The sequence below is a fragment of the Neodiprion pinetum genome, chromosome 3 (genome assembly GCF_021155775.2).
Source record: "Neodiprion pinetum isolate iyNeoPine1 chromosome 3, iyNeoPine1.2, whole genome shotgun sequence".
In the NCBI taxonomy this organism is placed as follows: domain Eukaryota; kingdom Metazoa; phylum Arthropoda; class Insecta; order Hymenoptera; family Diprionidae; genus Neodiprion; species Neodiprion pinetum.
In genome coordinates, this window is record NC_060234.1 from 24237815 (window position 1) to 24252739 (window position 14925).

General features: G+C 36.4%; 2 protein-coding genes across 7 annotated transcripts; one reads left to right on the plus strand and one right to left on the minus strand.

The window, feature by feature from the left end:
* Nucleotides 1-273: 273 nt before the first annotated feature.
* On the minus strand, nucleotides 274-13149 carry LOC124215003 (nuclear cap-binding protein subunit 3). Of its 4 annotated transcripts, none has more exons than XM_069134782.1 (11): nucleotides 13070-13149; nucleotides 12905-12992; nucleotides 12564-12648; nucleotides 8705-9703; nucleotides 6044-6198; nucleotides 4815-4966; nucleotides 4295-4690; nucleotides 3182-3585; nucleotides 2773-2922; nucleotides 2054-2322; nucleotides 274-1527 (listed from the first exon to the last, which is right to left on the minus strand). In XM_069134782.1, exons 4-11 carry the CDS (start codon nucleotides 8840-8842, stop codon nucleotides 1389-1391), a joined length of 1803 nt encoding a protein of 600 aa, XP_068990883.1. In that variant the 5' UTR covers nucleotides 8843-9703; nucleotides 12564-12648; nucleotides 12905-12992; nucleotides 13070-13149; the 3' UTR covers nucleotides 274-1388. The 4 variants fall into 4 exon arrangements, with proteins under 4 accessions (XP_068990883.1, XP_068990882.1, XP_068990884.1 ...); XM_069134781.1 differs by having other exon boundaries at nucleotides 12564-12651; XM_069134783.1 differs by having other exon boundaries at nucleotides 9340-9703; nucleotides 12564-12651; nucleotides 13070-13147.
* Nucleotides 9127-12221, plus strand: LOC138190710 (uncharacterized). 3 transcript variants are annotated; one of them, XR_011176780.1, is made up of 3 exons: nucleotides 9127-9405; nucleotides 10098-10234; nucleotides 11040-12221. XR_011176780.1 is itself a non-coding variant. In XM_069134784.1 (3 exons), the coding sequence occupies exons 2-3, from the start codon at nucleotides 9971-9973 to the stop codon at nucleotides 11250-11252; spliced, it is 477 nt and encodes a 158-aa protein (XP_068990885.1). In that variant the 5' UTR covers nucleotides 9137-9405; nucleotides 9889-9970; the 3' UTR covers nucleotides 11253-12221. The 3 variants fall into 3 exon arrangements, 2 of the variants coding, with proteins under 2 accessions (XP_068990885.1, XP_068990886.1); XM_069134784.1 differs by having other exon boundaries at nucleotides 9137-9405; nucleotides 9889-10234; XM_069134785.1 differs by having other exon boundaries at nucleotides 9137-9405; nucleotides 9913-10234.
* Nucleotides 13150-14925: the final 1776 nt, after the last annotated feature.

Sequence of the window (14925 nt, forward strand, 5' to 3'; positions counted from 1 at the left end):
CCTGGCTGTTTGTTTTAATCACTAATAGCAATGAAACCTTACGAAAATATTTATTAAATTGTCAACTGTTGACAACAAGTAAATAAACACAGAAAAGGGATTCGTTGAATTTACCAAGTATATTATATTCAGTTAGAACAATTGTTTCAGCTCAAGTATTTTTAATTGAAACAAATGAGTAACATTTTATTTCGATAGTTAACTCTCTCTAACCAACAAACATCGCCTTAACAAGTCATTTGTTCTGAAAAAAGTAAATTCGACGTAGAAAGATTAACTCTAGAATAACTTTATTTTTTTTATTTATGATCATGACATACAGGAAGTCGACTAAGAGTATCAGGTAGTGTTTGACAAATCCTGGAGTGTTACGATCCATTATAAAGGAAATATACTTTACAGTTCAGAATACTAACGTGTTTGTTTCTTATTCTTTGTAGTTATTAACTACACGAACAGCATATCGGCAAATCTCCAAAACTTTCAACTTTCAAGGGTACTCAAATTGATGGAGTTCAATTTATAGCGTCTCATAATTTCGAATCAGCAATAACACTGTGAAAATCATCTACAAACCTGTCTAACTCTGAGGCTACAGGTACGCAAGTAGTTTTACAGATATAATACTACTTACTATACCATATTAACAATGTCATAGCCGAAAAATATTACCTAGTACCAAGTCAATAGTTAATCTGGATACCAGAAAACTATTGATATTGCCAAAATGCATTCACACCTGTAAGCTTTTTATCAAAACTCAGTATTAGTAACAAATTGAGTCCTTGATCGAGCTAGATTGATCAAAATTTTACCAAACACCCAAAATCCAAGTCCGAATTTATGTAAGTATGACAAATGTTTATTGTCGAGCAATTTCTTTTCGACTACAAGACGCATAAGAGCATGCACTTTCTAGTTGGGAACGACGCTTGACAGGTCAATTTATGCATACAAAGACATAGAGAAAGAAGGGGAACTCTACATCTGTATAAAGATCAATGAGTAGAATAACATTGATAAACTGATTGTCATTTCTGTGTTCATAAATTTGATTGTTAGCAGGTACAAGCTGCTTCATAAATTTTGTTATGTCACGCAGTGCTAATTGAAACACCTACTTCAATATTTGTTGTCTTGTAGCCAGTTTTCAGTATACTGGAATATTTCTGAAGTACTATGAGCTCTGCATAAAACTTTGTCCTACATTATTTTTCGATATGTTTCAAATAGTGAAAATTAAAAGGTATGATAGATTTGCCCATAAACCTGTACGCATGCATGTACTTAATGTTAATCATAATTCCCTCTACGACGCCAATTTTTTATCAATTTTATAAAACCTAACTAATAGCTAGTCACAACTTTACCATTCATTGGATAATCAGTCACTCAGAATCAGTGTCGCTGGCATATTTGTCATTTTTCACTTCTATTCTAAGAGGGGATCGTCCCCTTGTTTGTTTTCCGAGCCTCGAGCGTAAATCACCTCGCAATGTGTCTCTCAAGTCCCCTGTTGTTGGACGTCTTGAACAGAGGAAATTAATTCATACCACAATGCTCAAAAACGTTTATTACTACTGTGATAAATTGCTGTTTTGCATACATATTTTTTATAAACATTACTAAAATCATTTCATTGGATTATTTCACGGGTATCCAACTAAAAGGCCAAAATTAAACCATGACAGGTCCCATTTTTCTTAAAACATCAAAATATGTTATAGTCTACTATAAATTACGACTTCCAGAGCCTTGATGTTCATTGTTTTGCAGCTATGAAATGTTGCATAAGGGGCCTCTCAAAGTTCTTACAAATAATACTTACAGCATACCTTGGGTACATATAATTTTCAGATTTTGTTAATGTCTACGAGACTTGAAAAGAAAATGATAAGCCGCAAAAAACAATGTTATAGAAATGAGAAAAACCGTATTTACAGATATAATTTCTAATCGAGATACAGAGTTGTACTTTTGCAGAATTAAGAAAAATGGTTCTTCAAATGCATCGCCCTTATTAACTATGAATTAATTACAGATGTCAACTAACCTTTGCTTGGGTTCGTCATCGCATTCAGTTTTCTTATTATTTAGCCTTGCCCAAACAGTAGAGGCGACACGAGGTTTGTGTTGAACCACTTTAATCACACTTCCACGAGGACCCTGAACTTCCTTTTCGCTTCTTTCTGATTCGTCACTTTCTTGGTCATCATCTGTGTCGTTAAGACTTTCATCTTGTACATCAACTGCTTCCTCAGGTGTATCAACAATTTCACCTTCTTCCTCTTCCTCTTCCTGTACCTCTTCTATGCATTCATCCTTCAAATAGATCAATTTTGTGCGTAAGAAAAACAAAGTATATGTTTCTCTCCATAAATATGAATCAATTAATCTTAATTGCAAAATATTTAAACCAGTCTTGGATATTTTACTTGCATACATTCTCACTTCCGTCAACAAGTGTTAAAGTAATGTTATCGCACTGATAAAGGATATTATTTTGAAATACATAAAAGGCTATAGAGGGTGCAGAGGTAACATTATTCTCCTACATGTATCGACTCCCATTTGTATTTATAATGCAAGGTGAATCGGTTTTGGCACAAATATTTTGTATCACAACTTCTTAGCGATCTTCAATCAGTGATTGTGGAAATAGAAGATATGCATTCATTGCAGACTGATCGGCATGTGGCACAACTTATTCACTTTTAAATAATATCTAAATACTAAATACTAAAACCTTGCACTAGATTCATCTTCCCTCACCTCAGATCTACTTTTCTTCAAAGAATCTGGTACAATTTGGTTATTGGTAACTACAACCTGAATTGCGCCACGGAAAAGATCAGGTTGATTTCGAGAATTGCACAATCTGGATCGTAGGTCATCAGTTCTGGATGCCGAAATTCTTGCTGCCTGCAATACATGTACATGTTATGTATTGAGAGGCCATGAGAGTTGAGAATGCTCTTCAGCATTTATTTTTTATAGGTTGCGAGATAAAGCATTTTTTGCAAACTTTTCCCTGATGTTGAATTTAAGGGTCTCTATTCTATAGAATTTATAATTACATTAACCCCAAATATAGCTATGTCTTATCTTTGTTAAACTAGCACCAAACTCATTATTCAGTAGTACGGTTTTATATAGTTGAGATGCAGAATATAATTTATACCTGATGTTTCAACTGCAGTCGACGTTTTTGAACTTTTTCCTCTTCGTCATCGGCATGCATTCGCATTCTCATTACTTTACTTCGTTTAAACCATTCCTCATCGCTCTCACCCTGAGAACTGCTTTCTGATTCTTCCGAATGATGATGTACCGCTTTCGATATTGGTTTCAACCCTAGTCGTTCTTTTACGTTGTTGCTCTGATCTTTAGTTATATTTTTAGCAATACAATCTTCTTCGGTAAAATCGTTGATACCCCACGTTTGAGACAAAGATCCCCAAGGATTTTTCGAATTGTTTTTATCTGCTTCTTTACTGACGGAGCTTTCCCGTTTCGGTAGTTTTCTTCCATGTTTTAGTTCTTTATACATACGTTTACGCGATTCAGTTAAAATTCCTTTAATACCTGAAAAAAAACTCAGCATCCAATTATTAAAATCTTTTCTGAAACAATTTGAATCACTGTCTTGCGCATAATCAATCATTTTATAAAATTGACCGCGAGAGTATAAATAGATATATGTAGAGCACGAAAAATAAATAATTTAATACGTGATTGATGTGACCACTGTAGGTCAACTTTATAAGAGTCGAAAATAATGTTGAGGTTCTTTGTGGAATAGGTCCGTTTTATACTTATATTTATGGTATAATGGAGACGAAAACTATGTATTACAACTTATTATATGTTGTGCTAAAACATTCATCTATCTTTAGTTGAAGTTTGTTGGGGTCGCACAAATGAACAAAATTTTCTAGCTCACTTATGGAGGTGAGTGGTGTCTCATATGCTAGAAATTGCATTGAATAGTTCTGGAGAGTCAGGAAACAGTAGACACTCAAAATGGCGAACAAGAGATTTGATACCGCAGATTAAGATTATGTGAATTAATTTTTTTGAAGCAAAATCAAACGCAAATCTGCGAATATGAGAAAGATTTGTGCGCAGGATAACACAATACAAGTGAACATCTAGACTATGAGGATCAAGGTTTATTTAGAGATTTTTAATTTATTACAGAAAAATTCAATCTGACGGTAAAAATTTCAAATAATGGTGACAAGTGTTCGAATGGTAGATATTGACATATAAATAAAAAAATGTTGAATCTTACCTCCAAAGTTAGGATTTCCATACTTCTTGTAATAGTCACTCATTTTTTCGGCTTTCGGTTGTTTTTTATCCGCTCGTGTGGCAAAACGTAAAAGAATACATTTAGATTTCGGACAGTCGATACCTTTTCTCCAAAGTCCAGGCGGTAGTGGACAATTTATATCTTTGCTGTGTATCGAATGTTCCGTTTTTTTGCCTTCCATTCCATCACCGATATCATCCTCAGACATTTCTATGACGCATTCTTCATTTGCAACATTAGTATCATCATCACGACTTGGTGTATTCGAAGCTGAATTTTTTTCAGCCTTAATCGTTTCACCCAGGCCTGTGATTTTTTTCGAAAGTCGTAATAACGCTCTCGCAGCAGTCAAGTTATCTAGCCATACGACATTGCCTAAAAATCATAGAAATCGCGAATGAAAGAGAATTAACTCCAACACATTTCAAAACTTCTCATAACGTCTTTTTGTTTTTCATAATTGCGAAATACAAAAGAAAAATGCAGCAATAGTACTTACAAGATACATCATTGATCCATTCTATTGACGCTGGAGCAAAATCTTCAAAGTATTTGAACACATCTGTAGTGCTCATTTCTTCGGTTCCCCGCATGTGCAATACGTTTAGTCTAAGATTTTTTACAGTATCATTTTCTTCTGTTATACCAAGGCTAGAAATCATGGTATGGAGACCTTAATAAAGGGAATAGCAAAGACTGGGAATTTACGCCCACATGTTTTCAACTATTTGTTCCAATTTTCCAAAAATATGATACACTTGACAACATAAACCAAATTGTATGTCATGATAGCATTTTTAACTGGCTCCATTTCATATGCACTGGATGCGATTTCCCCAGTTTTCAACCTCAGAGCGCACCACCGGGTACAGCCAGTTAAAAATGCTCACAGTGTACGTAAGTGAATGTTGTGAAATTCAGAATGTGTCCATTTGAACAACTGATTTCAATACCGCGCTCGTTTTACAAGCAATTAATATTTCCAAGGACTACAGAATGGATGGTTTTAAGAAAAGCGGGTGAAATTTGGGTATTTCCAACTCAACAACCTGTTATTCAATTCCATTGGAGTATATTTTAATCAGAAGTAAGTATGTCAAACTTTATTTACATCTTCTTTCTATTACAATCAATAATAAGTAGCATTCTTGGTGAGAATAATGCTACCATTTTGCTCGGTGACATGGTGTGCATTGTCTACGATATCTCCCAAATGGCTGAACTGATTATTTACTTCAAATTTGGTGAGAGTTGTCTCGGGTAGTGCATCCGCTTTACCGCAATACCATTGTTTATGAAATCATCATATTTTTTTTGTCGAAACAATAAAGCAATCAATTTAAAACGGTCGGCATATTATTGAAAAGAAAAAACACAAGGTGGCACATATGAACTAAGGATGAACTATCCAAGAATTGTCTCCAAATTTGTAGTAAATTGGTTTAGCTGTTTTTAAGATATCCCGAGTAATGCATGACGTACAACTGAGCAAAGTGGCTGATGTTATTATCAATAACAATGCTTCCTGTAAATTGATTCTAATAATATAAGTACAGTTCAAATCGAGTTAAATAAATGGTTGTCAAGATATAAATTACCAAAGTTTACCCACTCTTTCAGCCGTCTACTCGTATATCTTTTTAAATAACATACAGCACTGTTGAACAAGCTTAAGTAATGATAATAGAATAGTAACAGATAGTAACATGACAAAGGTTCAAGTATTACCTATTATACAGTTCTGGTTCTTGAAATTCAGATGAGTTTTTAATGTCCTCAGTAAGCCCAAACCGTTTAGCACGTTTCTCCAGTTTTATTTTTTCCTCTGTACTGAATGTATCTTCACTTGTGATCACACCGTCTTGTTCGTCAGGCGGTGTTTCCTACAATAGTACCATCATATGATTTGTTTAATGCATAATTTTCATGTAAGACAATACCGCCTAAAACAAAAATTATATGCAATGTATGGAAAAAAAATAAAACAAGCAACTCTTGCGTAAACGTAAAATTGACTTCTAATCGATGTTTAGATCATCAAAATTAAATGACCGTTTTCAATCTGAACTTGATCATAAATATTTTTTGAATTTCATTAGGTTAAAATAAAATTTATGTACATTTAAGAACATCTTGTAACCACTTTGAAAAGTCAGGTCCAGTACATTAGATATTAATAATGATATACTCCCAAAAGATAATGTACGATAAAAATCATGCCAATTAATCAATTGCAATAATTTGCTGTAAGTAAGATGGATAGGGCAATCAATTTAATAATGTGGGAATAACAAAGTCGGTATTTCACATTTTGTGAGGATGAAGTTAGTAACATTACTGTGACATTGCAGGTTTAAGAAAAATCGATATTTCGCACCATTAGGAATGTCTGAAATTTAGTAAACCATGAAAAACAAAATATACTCTTATTAAAAAAATAACCAACTCCTTGAAAGTCATTGCAAAATGGAGCAATAATGATATTTTCCCTGATGTTTCCTTACGTTAACGTTACTAACTTCAGCCTTGTTATATTTTAGGTGAAATAACAAGTAACCAGGAGAATTGTATGCAGATTTAATGTTTTTCTGATTTTTTTCAACTTGTTTATTTGAAGAAGATAGATAAATTTTCGTGAAAAGGATCCGGCATTTATTATAAGGCGTAAGTAACTCATTACACGGCTAAATAGGCATTTTTTAAACATTTTTTATACTTGATAACAGTGAGATTGTTTTATGATTTTCCAGCATGGTAGCATTTCCTATTGATGCATACAAAGTGTTCAAATGCATTGCGGTGGTCAACGACCAGGGTTCGTACGCACAGGGAAAACCTGGAAAACTGGGAAAACTTAGGGTATTTCTTGAAGCAGGGAAAAGTCAGGGAATTTTGAATATAAAGCTGGAATTTGGAGTCTGTCGAAGAAATAAATTTGTTCTTATACAAAATACTATCAATTTTAAGAAAAAAAAAATGCACTTAAAATTTAGTTTCGCCGTACCACTTCATACATTCTATGTATATTAGTTAATACCAAACCTTCTTTCATTTTTATTTTTTTACGGATAATCTAAGGCTGATGTTTGTCAATTGATAATCAGATAGTAAGTTATTTACTAGGTAATATTGAATTATATTTCATATGCATATTTCTTGAAAGGATACTGGGAAAATTCTATTTTCAAGCTGGAATACCTGGAAAAGTCAAGGAATTTCAGAGTCCAAAAAGCGTACAAACTCTGCTGACGAATTAGAATAAAAATTTAGTATCCTTATATTAATAATTCTGCATATCGCTCAAGTTGATGATATCGCACAACATAAACAGAAAGGTAAACACAGTAGGTTCAGAACTTGATATATTATTAAAAAACTATAGCTATGTTATTTGCACCAAAGGTAGTGGATAGAAATAAACGTCCTTACTGCGCTATAGAAATGAATCTGAGCAAATCCGAGTAACACAAGCTAAGATAATTAGAATTTTCAACATGATCAAATTCTGGTGTTTCTTTTGCGAAAAAATTTAACAAATAAGCAACTCCAGAATGAATAAAACTTAATTTATATAAGTACAGTAAAACAGATGTTCGTCAACAATTACGTATGCTCATTGAAGCATACTATTATTATATACATATATATACATACATATTATTGCGCGAGACTTTTAGAATGTTTATATATAAGTTTATAAGACAATTTGTGGATATCTGGACAGTAGGCAAAATGAGCTTGAGACCATTCAATTTGGATCAAAATGCCTGAGTTTGATCATGTTGAACTTTGGGTTGTAAAACCTTTTGCATGATTCATATTTTAACTTCTGTTATTAGAATTTGCTCGGATTCATTTCTATTATGTAATATGGTTGTTTCATTTGTGTGTACAAGCATCAGCAAAGATTTTGCCTGGTTTGCTGACTTTTGATACAGTTTTTCCAATTTACTGGCAATAGTTTATGTGACGTTTACATGGTCTATGCGTGAATAAATTTTTATTAGCTGAATTGTAAACTAGACGTTTTGCTGCATTTGCTCGCAGTACATAGTAAACTCATAACAGTCAATCCGAACATGTATTCCTATGATGATAAATAAAAGTGCCCGTATATGCGTTACATACAGATCATGCAAGAATGTCTTCAGGATGTCGAGTACCAACAGCATGGTTCTTATCTTATATGTGTTCGGGTTTTGAATCAAATAAAATATGATAATTTACAAAAGCTTTAGGAACAGTAGAGCAGAGACTGTACTTGTTATAACCTTAAGAAAAAATTCAGGACACTAATACTTGAAGTGTAGTAATGCTTGGAGTGACCCATATAAGTTTACTCTGTGCTGTGAAAAGTAACAGCACACCAATCTAAATGATACGGATTACCTGAGTTGAAACATTATCTTCAGTACTGAGTTTGGTATCGCTCAAGTCACTTATAAATGATTTTGAGTCAATAGATTTATCAATCTCAGTCAAAGATACGCTCGTATCTACATCCATTGGTTCCTCAAATTGATTCATTTTTTGAGGTCTCTTCACTTTGGGTATCTGGACATACGATATCTTCAAGTTAAGCAGGGTAATTTGACAAAAATTCCAGTCACTATTCCTTGATATTCGCAATCTTTTCCTTCCTCCAAGTTATCATAAATAACAGTCTAAGTAATAAACACAGTTCGTCGAAGTGTTGAAATAGCTCAGGTTAAGTTAGATTAGATTAAGTTGGATTTAGGTTAGGTTGTACGTATGTACAGTAAAACGCACAAACGCCTCAGTTTTCCGGCTAACTTGTTTCGGTTCGAAACAAAATGTGAGTGCAATTCTATACAAATTATGTGATAATGCCTCTCATTTTCTCACTTCAGCAGCTGCGTTTAGTCTACAGCGTTGACTATAAAATATAAAGACGGTCAACTCTGGGCAGATTTTTGTGACCAGTTTTCGGCGGGCAAGTGGGTCCAGGTGGGCTTGGGAGCGTAGGAGGTTTCTGCTCTGTCGACTCTACCTAACGGACTCACACCGACATTCGTAGCAGCCAAAGCAGTGACGGTATGGAAGCTTGAGATTGAGTCGGTGCAAAGAGAGTACGTATGACTACTTGTCGACTGCTACTTAGAAATGTCGATCAGCTGGATCATCCCCGTGAGAAGACGCGGCCACTTCGTCTCCGTCCTCCACCTCTCTCCGCCCCGCGTAAATCTCGTCATCATCGTCCTCCTCGACCACCACGGATCACCACCAACCACCTTCAAAGACTTCCCACCCCCTCCAGCCGCCGATAAACACCTCCGACCAACTTCTACCGCCTTCAAACACCTCCTACCACCTCCGAACACCTCCTACGACCTCCTACCATTTCCGAACATCTTGTGTATTTCTCGTCTGTAATGTGAAAACTAGAATCATTATACATCTTGTCATATCATACATCATACATCATACATCATACATCATGCATCATGCATAGTATTAAAGTTCGAAACCAGAGTTTGGATGTTTGGATGTTCAAATATTCAGAAAGTGACGTCACCCAGAATTTTTTCTCTCTTGACGTCATCGATCTATAGTAATCAGCTAGCCGAGTTCCTCAGTTTGGAAACAACCGCGTAGTAGAGCGGACGTGTGGAAATCGCGGCACGCAGATTTCGAATGCCGGGTTCTCTACCTGCTGGATCCTGCGCTCCAGGTCCGCTTCCTGGTGCAACTCGACTTCCAGCACAAGCGCTCCGTAGTTTCTGCGCTCAAGGTCTACTACTTGGTAAAACTCGACTTCCAGGACAAGCGCTGCGTGGTTCCTGCGCTCCAGGTCCACTACTTGGTGAAACTCGACTTCAGGGGCAAGAGGTGGACGAGGAGGAGAACGAGGAAGACGAGGAGAACAAGGTGGACGAGGATGACGAGGATTTGTGCACTGTGAGTATAACATTCTAAAGTATTGAATAGAGTACGAGTAGGAGTAGAAGTAGGATTAGGACTAGAATCAGGTGTAGGATCAGGAGTAGGAGCAGAATCAGGAGTAGGTGTGGAATCAGAAGTAGGTGTTGAAATAGAAGTAGGATCAGTAGTAGGTGTAGAAATAGGAGTAGCCGTAGGAGTTGGAGTAGGAATAGGACTAGAAGTAGAAGTAGTAGGAGTTGGAGTAAGATTAGAAGGAGTAGGTGTAGAAATAGGAATAGAAGAAGTATAAATAGGAGTAGAAGTAGGAATAGAAGTAGTAGGAATAGGAATAGGAATAGGAGTAGTAGGGTAGGGTAGGGTAGGGTCGGGTAGGGTAGAGTGGGGTAGGGTGCGGTAGGGTAGGGTAGGGTAGGGTACCGCCTTGGCGTACCTTTTTCAAAATTCCATTTCATTTCATTTCTTTAATTTCTTCAATGCACAAATATTATTTCATCAAAATCTCATACCCTAATAACGGAGAGTTCCACCCCTCCTGGCAAAAGTCAAGTAGAGACCAACAATGATCCCTAGTATTAGGTTCGAAATTGTTTCTTATAACTGGTACCAAGAATTGAGATAGGAGACTGCTGAGCTAGTAACAGCGGAGCTCAGCCTAATAATACCTCTCTTTTTAAGGCAAAATTATCATTGATATTTAGCATAAACCATTCATCCATTGTGGACTAAATTAAAACAGATTACTTATCAGGATGTATGAATGAATGTGTGAACATTGTATGTAAATATCGCTTGTTCATATTTTTCATGTGTCACCGACAAGATTGGGAATCGTCGGAACACCGTCGAAGAGCGTGAAGTAACGCTGACCATGTGGATTCGGGCACCAGGGGGTCGCCTTCGCACCTCATTGGCTAATTACCGTTGTAACTTATTACAACTGCAGCTCCTTGGACCCTCAAGCCCAAAAAGCCGCGTCTTTCGTCTGTTAGGTCGCGAAAATATTAGTTGTGACCGGCCTAAAGCCTCTTGCTAATCCGTCAAATTCGAGCAATCATATTATCCTGTGATTTGAAGAGACTCACTATCTTCTACGTTCCATCTTTCCTGTTCTTTACTAAATCTATTTATTTCGAGAATAGACATTTTTATGATATTCGGTTTCCATCAAAAATAACCAAATTCTGCCCAGATTCAATCCAGATCTGGTAATGTTAAGTGTTTATAATAATAACCAGTTACATTATCATCTTGAAATAATAATTGTTAGAATCACCTTTCAATATATATCAAAACCGCGAGTGAATCAAATTGACATTTTCAACCATAGCTTTCGATAGTAGAGTATGATTCTAAATTTACAAAGACTAAGTGCTCAACGTTAACAACGTTCGGACTCATCAACCCTTCCGATCTCGAGGTGAGGCCCTCATCCGGAAATTCTACTGACGCAGACCAACACGATCCAACGGCTCTCAATCTCGCCGTATTACATCTAAAGATAAGTCAATCCGAGTGCTAATCTTCAACATTGAACGAATTCTAATGTTTTCACCTGTCTAATCAAAATTTACTATCATAATATCTAGTCAAAAGTGAGACTAGAGTTGGTGGCTATCTTCACTACCCCAATTAAGTCATACGTATTGTTTCCAAGATTTAACCAACAAGAAATAACAACAGGAAATATAATTAATTTAAGATAATCTAAAAAGAGAGATACAATACAATAATCACGACCCGCTAGTTATAAGTATCGTTCAGGATAGATGTTCTTGGTATCTAATAATAATATCATTAGAATAGAATAACACACGATTTGCTCAAACACGCAAACGGTCAAATTTAGCGATTCTGCAGCTTCCCTGCATTTGAATATAAATTCGTCCGTCGGCGTGGATTTTTATATAAATTCAAACACTTTATACATTGTTACGTCATTATCAACAATCACTGTTACCAGACATTTCAATTACCATATCGTACCAAATAAACTTTATCTTTTACCAGTTAAATCAGTTCGAACCATTTATTTTGAACGACAACCTTTTCCCACTTTTGTTATTATAAATTAGCCTCAATCATTTGAACAAACCTCACAGACCTGTACAGGACTATAGCAACACGATCCTACAAATGACCAGCTTATCGGAAGGTAGGTCTTTTTTGGATTTGATTTTTATTCATTGTCGCTACGTGGAAGTTTGATTATTCAATTAATCATTAACTACCACCGCTCGGTACATTCTCACCCCCACGTAACAAATGCAAAGGGGTTAGCCTTAATTTTTCTTCATTTTTCGAGCCGAAAATTTTTGGTCTCAGATTCGATTTAAACGACCCTTACCTGACTAATTGGACCCTCAGGAACTCAGAAAACGCAGCAAAAGAGCGTGGGACCAAGAGGAGAGAATTGGCGAGCAAAAAAGCACCTGCTGAAAAATGTCGAAAACTCAGGTTCTCGTTTTTTGGCTGTAACTTTTGATGCGTCGATCGCAGCGTATTAGGACTGTGCCCAATCGATTTCTCTCGCAAAATTACGTCGGAATAGTGCATGAAAGAATTTATTCCAGCACTTTTCAGAATCGCGAAAATTTTCGCCACAAATGCAAAGGGGTTAGCCTTACTTTTTCTTCATTTTTCGAGCCGAAAATCTTTGGTCTCAGATTCGATTTAAACGACCCTTACCTGACTAATTGGACCCTCAGGAACTCAGAAAACGCAGCAAAAGAGCGTGGGACCAAGAGGAGAGAAATCGCGAGCAAAAAAGCACCTGCTGAAAAATGTCGAAAACTCAGGTCATCATACATCATACATCATACATCATACATCATACATCATACATCATCATACATAGTATTAGAGGTCGAAACCAAAGTTTGGATGTCGGATGTTCAGAAAGTGACGTCACCAACTTAGAATCAGCTAGCCGAATTCCTCAGTCTGGAAACAACCGCGCAGTAGAGCGGACGGATGAGAGTCGCGCTCCGCAAATTTCGAGTACCGGGTTCTCAACCTCCCGGATCCCGCGCTTCGGGTCCGCTACGTATTTCGAGTACCGGGTTCTCAACCTCCCGGATCCCGCGCTTCGGGTCCGCTACGCGGTGAAACTCGACTTCCAGGATAAGCGCTCCGTGGTTCCTGGTTCATGTTTACAATAAATTATTTCAATTCGTTTTTCGCGCAACCCCAAATTCGGTACCTGTCAGTCCGCTAATAAAATTTCTCGACTTCCAGGATAAGCGCTCCGTGGTTCCTGGTTCATGTTTACAATAAATTATTTCAATTCGTTTTTCGCGCAACCCCAAATTCGGTACCTGTCAGTCCGCTAATAAAATTTCTCGACTTCCAGGATAAGCGCTCCGTGGTTCCTGGTTCATGTTTACAATAAATTATTTCAATTCGTTTTTCGCGCAACCCCAAATTCGGTAGCTGTCAGTCCGCTAATAAAATTTCTCGACTTCCAGGATAAGCGCTCCGTGGTTCCTGGTTCATGTTTACAATAAATTATTTCAATTCGTTTTTCGCGCAACCCCAAATTCGGTACCTGTCAGTCCGCTAATAAAATTTCTCGACTTCCAGGATAAGCGCTCCGTGGTTCCTGGTTCATGTTTGCAATAAATTATTTCAATTCGTTTTTCGCGCAACCCCAAATTCGGTAGCTGTCAGTCCGCTAATAAAATTTCTCGACTTCCAGGATAAGCGCTCCGTGGCTCCTCGTTCATGTTTACGATAAATTATTTCAATTCGTTTTTCGCGCAACCCCAAATTCGTTAGCTGTCAGTCCGCTAATAAAATTTCTCGACTTCCAGGATAAGCGCTCCGTGGTTCCTGGTTCATGTTTGCAATAAATTATTTCAATTCGTTTTTCGCGCAACCCCAAATTCGGTAGCTGTCAGTCCGCTAATAAAATTTCTCGACTTCCAGGATAAGCGCTCCGTGGTTCCTGGTTCATGTTTGCAATAAATTATTTCAATTCGTTTTTCGCGCAAGCCCATATTCGGTAGCTGTCAGTCCGCTAATAAAATTTCTCGACTTCCAGGATAAGCGCTCCGTGGTTCCTGGTTCATGTTTACAATAAATTATTTCAATTCGTTTTTCGCGCAACCCCAAATTCGGTAGCTGTCAGTCCGCTAATAAAATTTCTCGACTTCCAGGATAAGCGCTCCGTGGTTCCTGGTTCATGTTTACAATAAATTATTTCAATTCGTTTTTCGCGCAACCCCAAATTCGGTAGCTGTCAGTCCGCTAATATATTTATTAGTATTCGAGGTATAACTCGAGGTGGTTGAAGGTGGTCGGAGGTGGACGAGGAGGAGGACGAGGAGGACGAGGATTTGTGCTGGGTGAGTAAAACACTTTTATAATATTTGATGGCAATTGTAATTATATTTCATCTGAAATATTACAAACTTGTCACGTTTACAATAAATTATTTCAATTCATTTTTCGTGCAAGCACATATTCAGTAGCTATGAATAATCTTATACAATTTATTATATTATTAATTAATTAATCAATATTCTTATAATATTTAATGGCAATTGTAATTATATTTCATCTGAAATATTACAAACTTGTCACGTTTACAATAAATTATTTCAATTCATTTTTCGTGCAAGCACATATTCAGTAGCTATGAATAATCTTATACAATTTATTATATTATTAATTAATTAATTAATTACATTAATCCTTACACAATATTT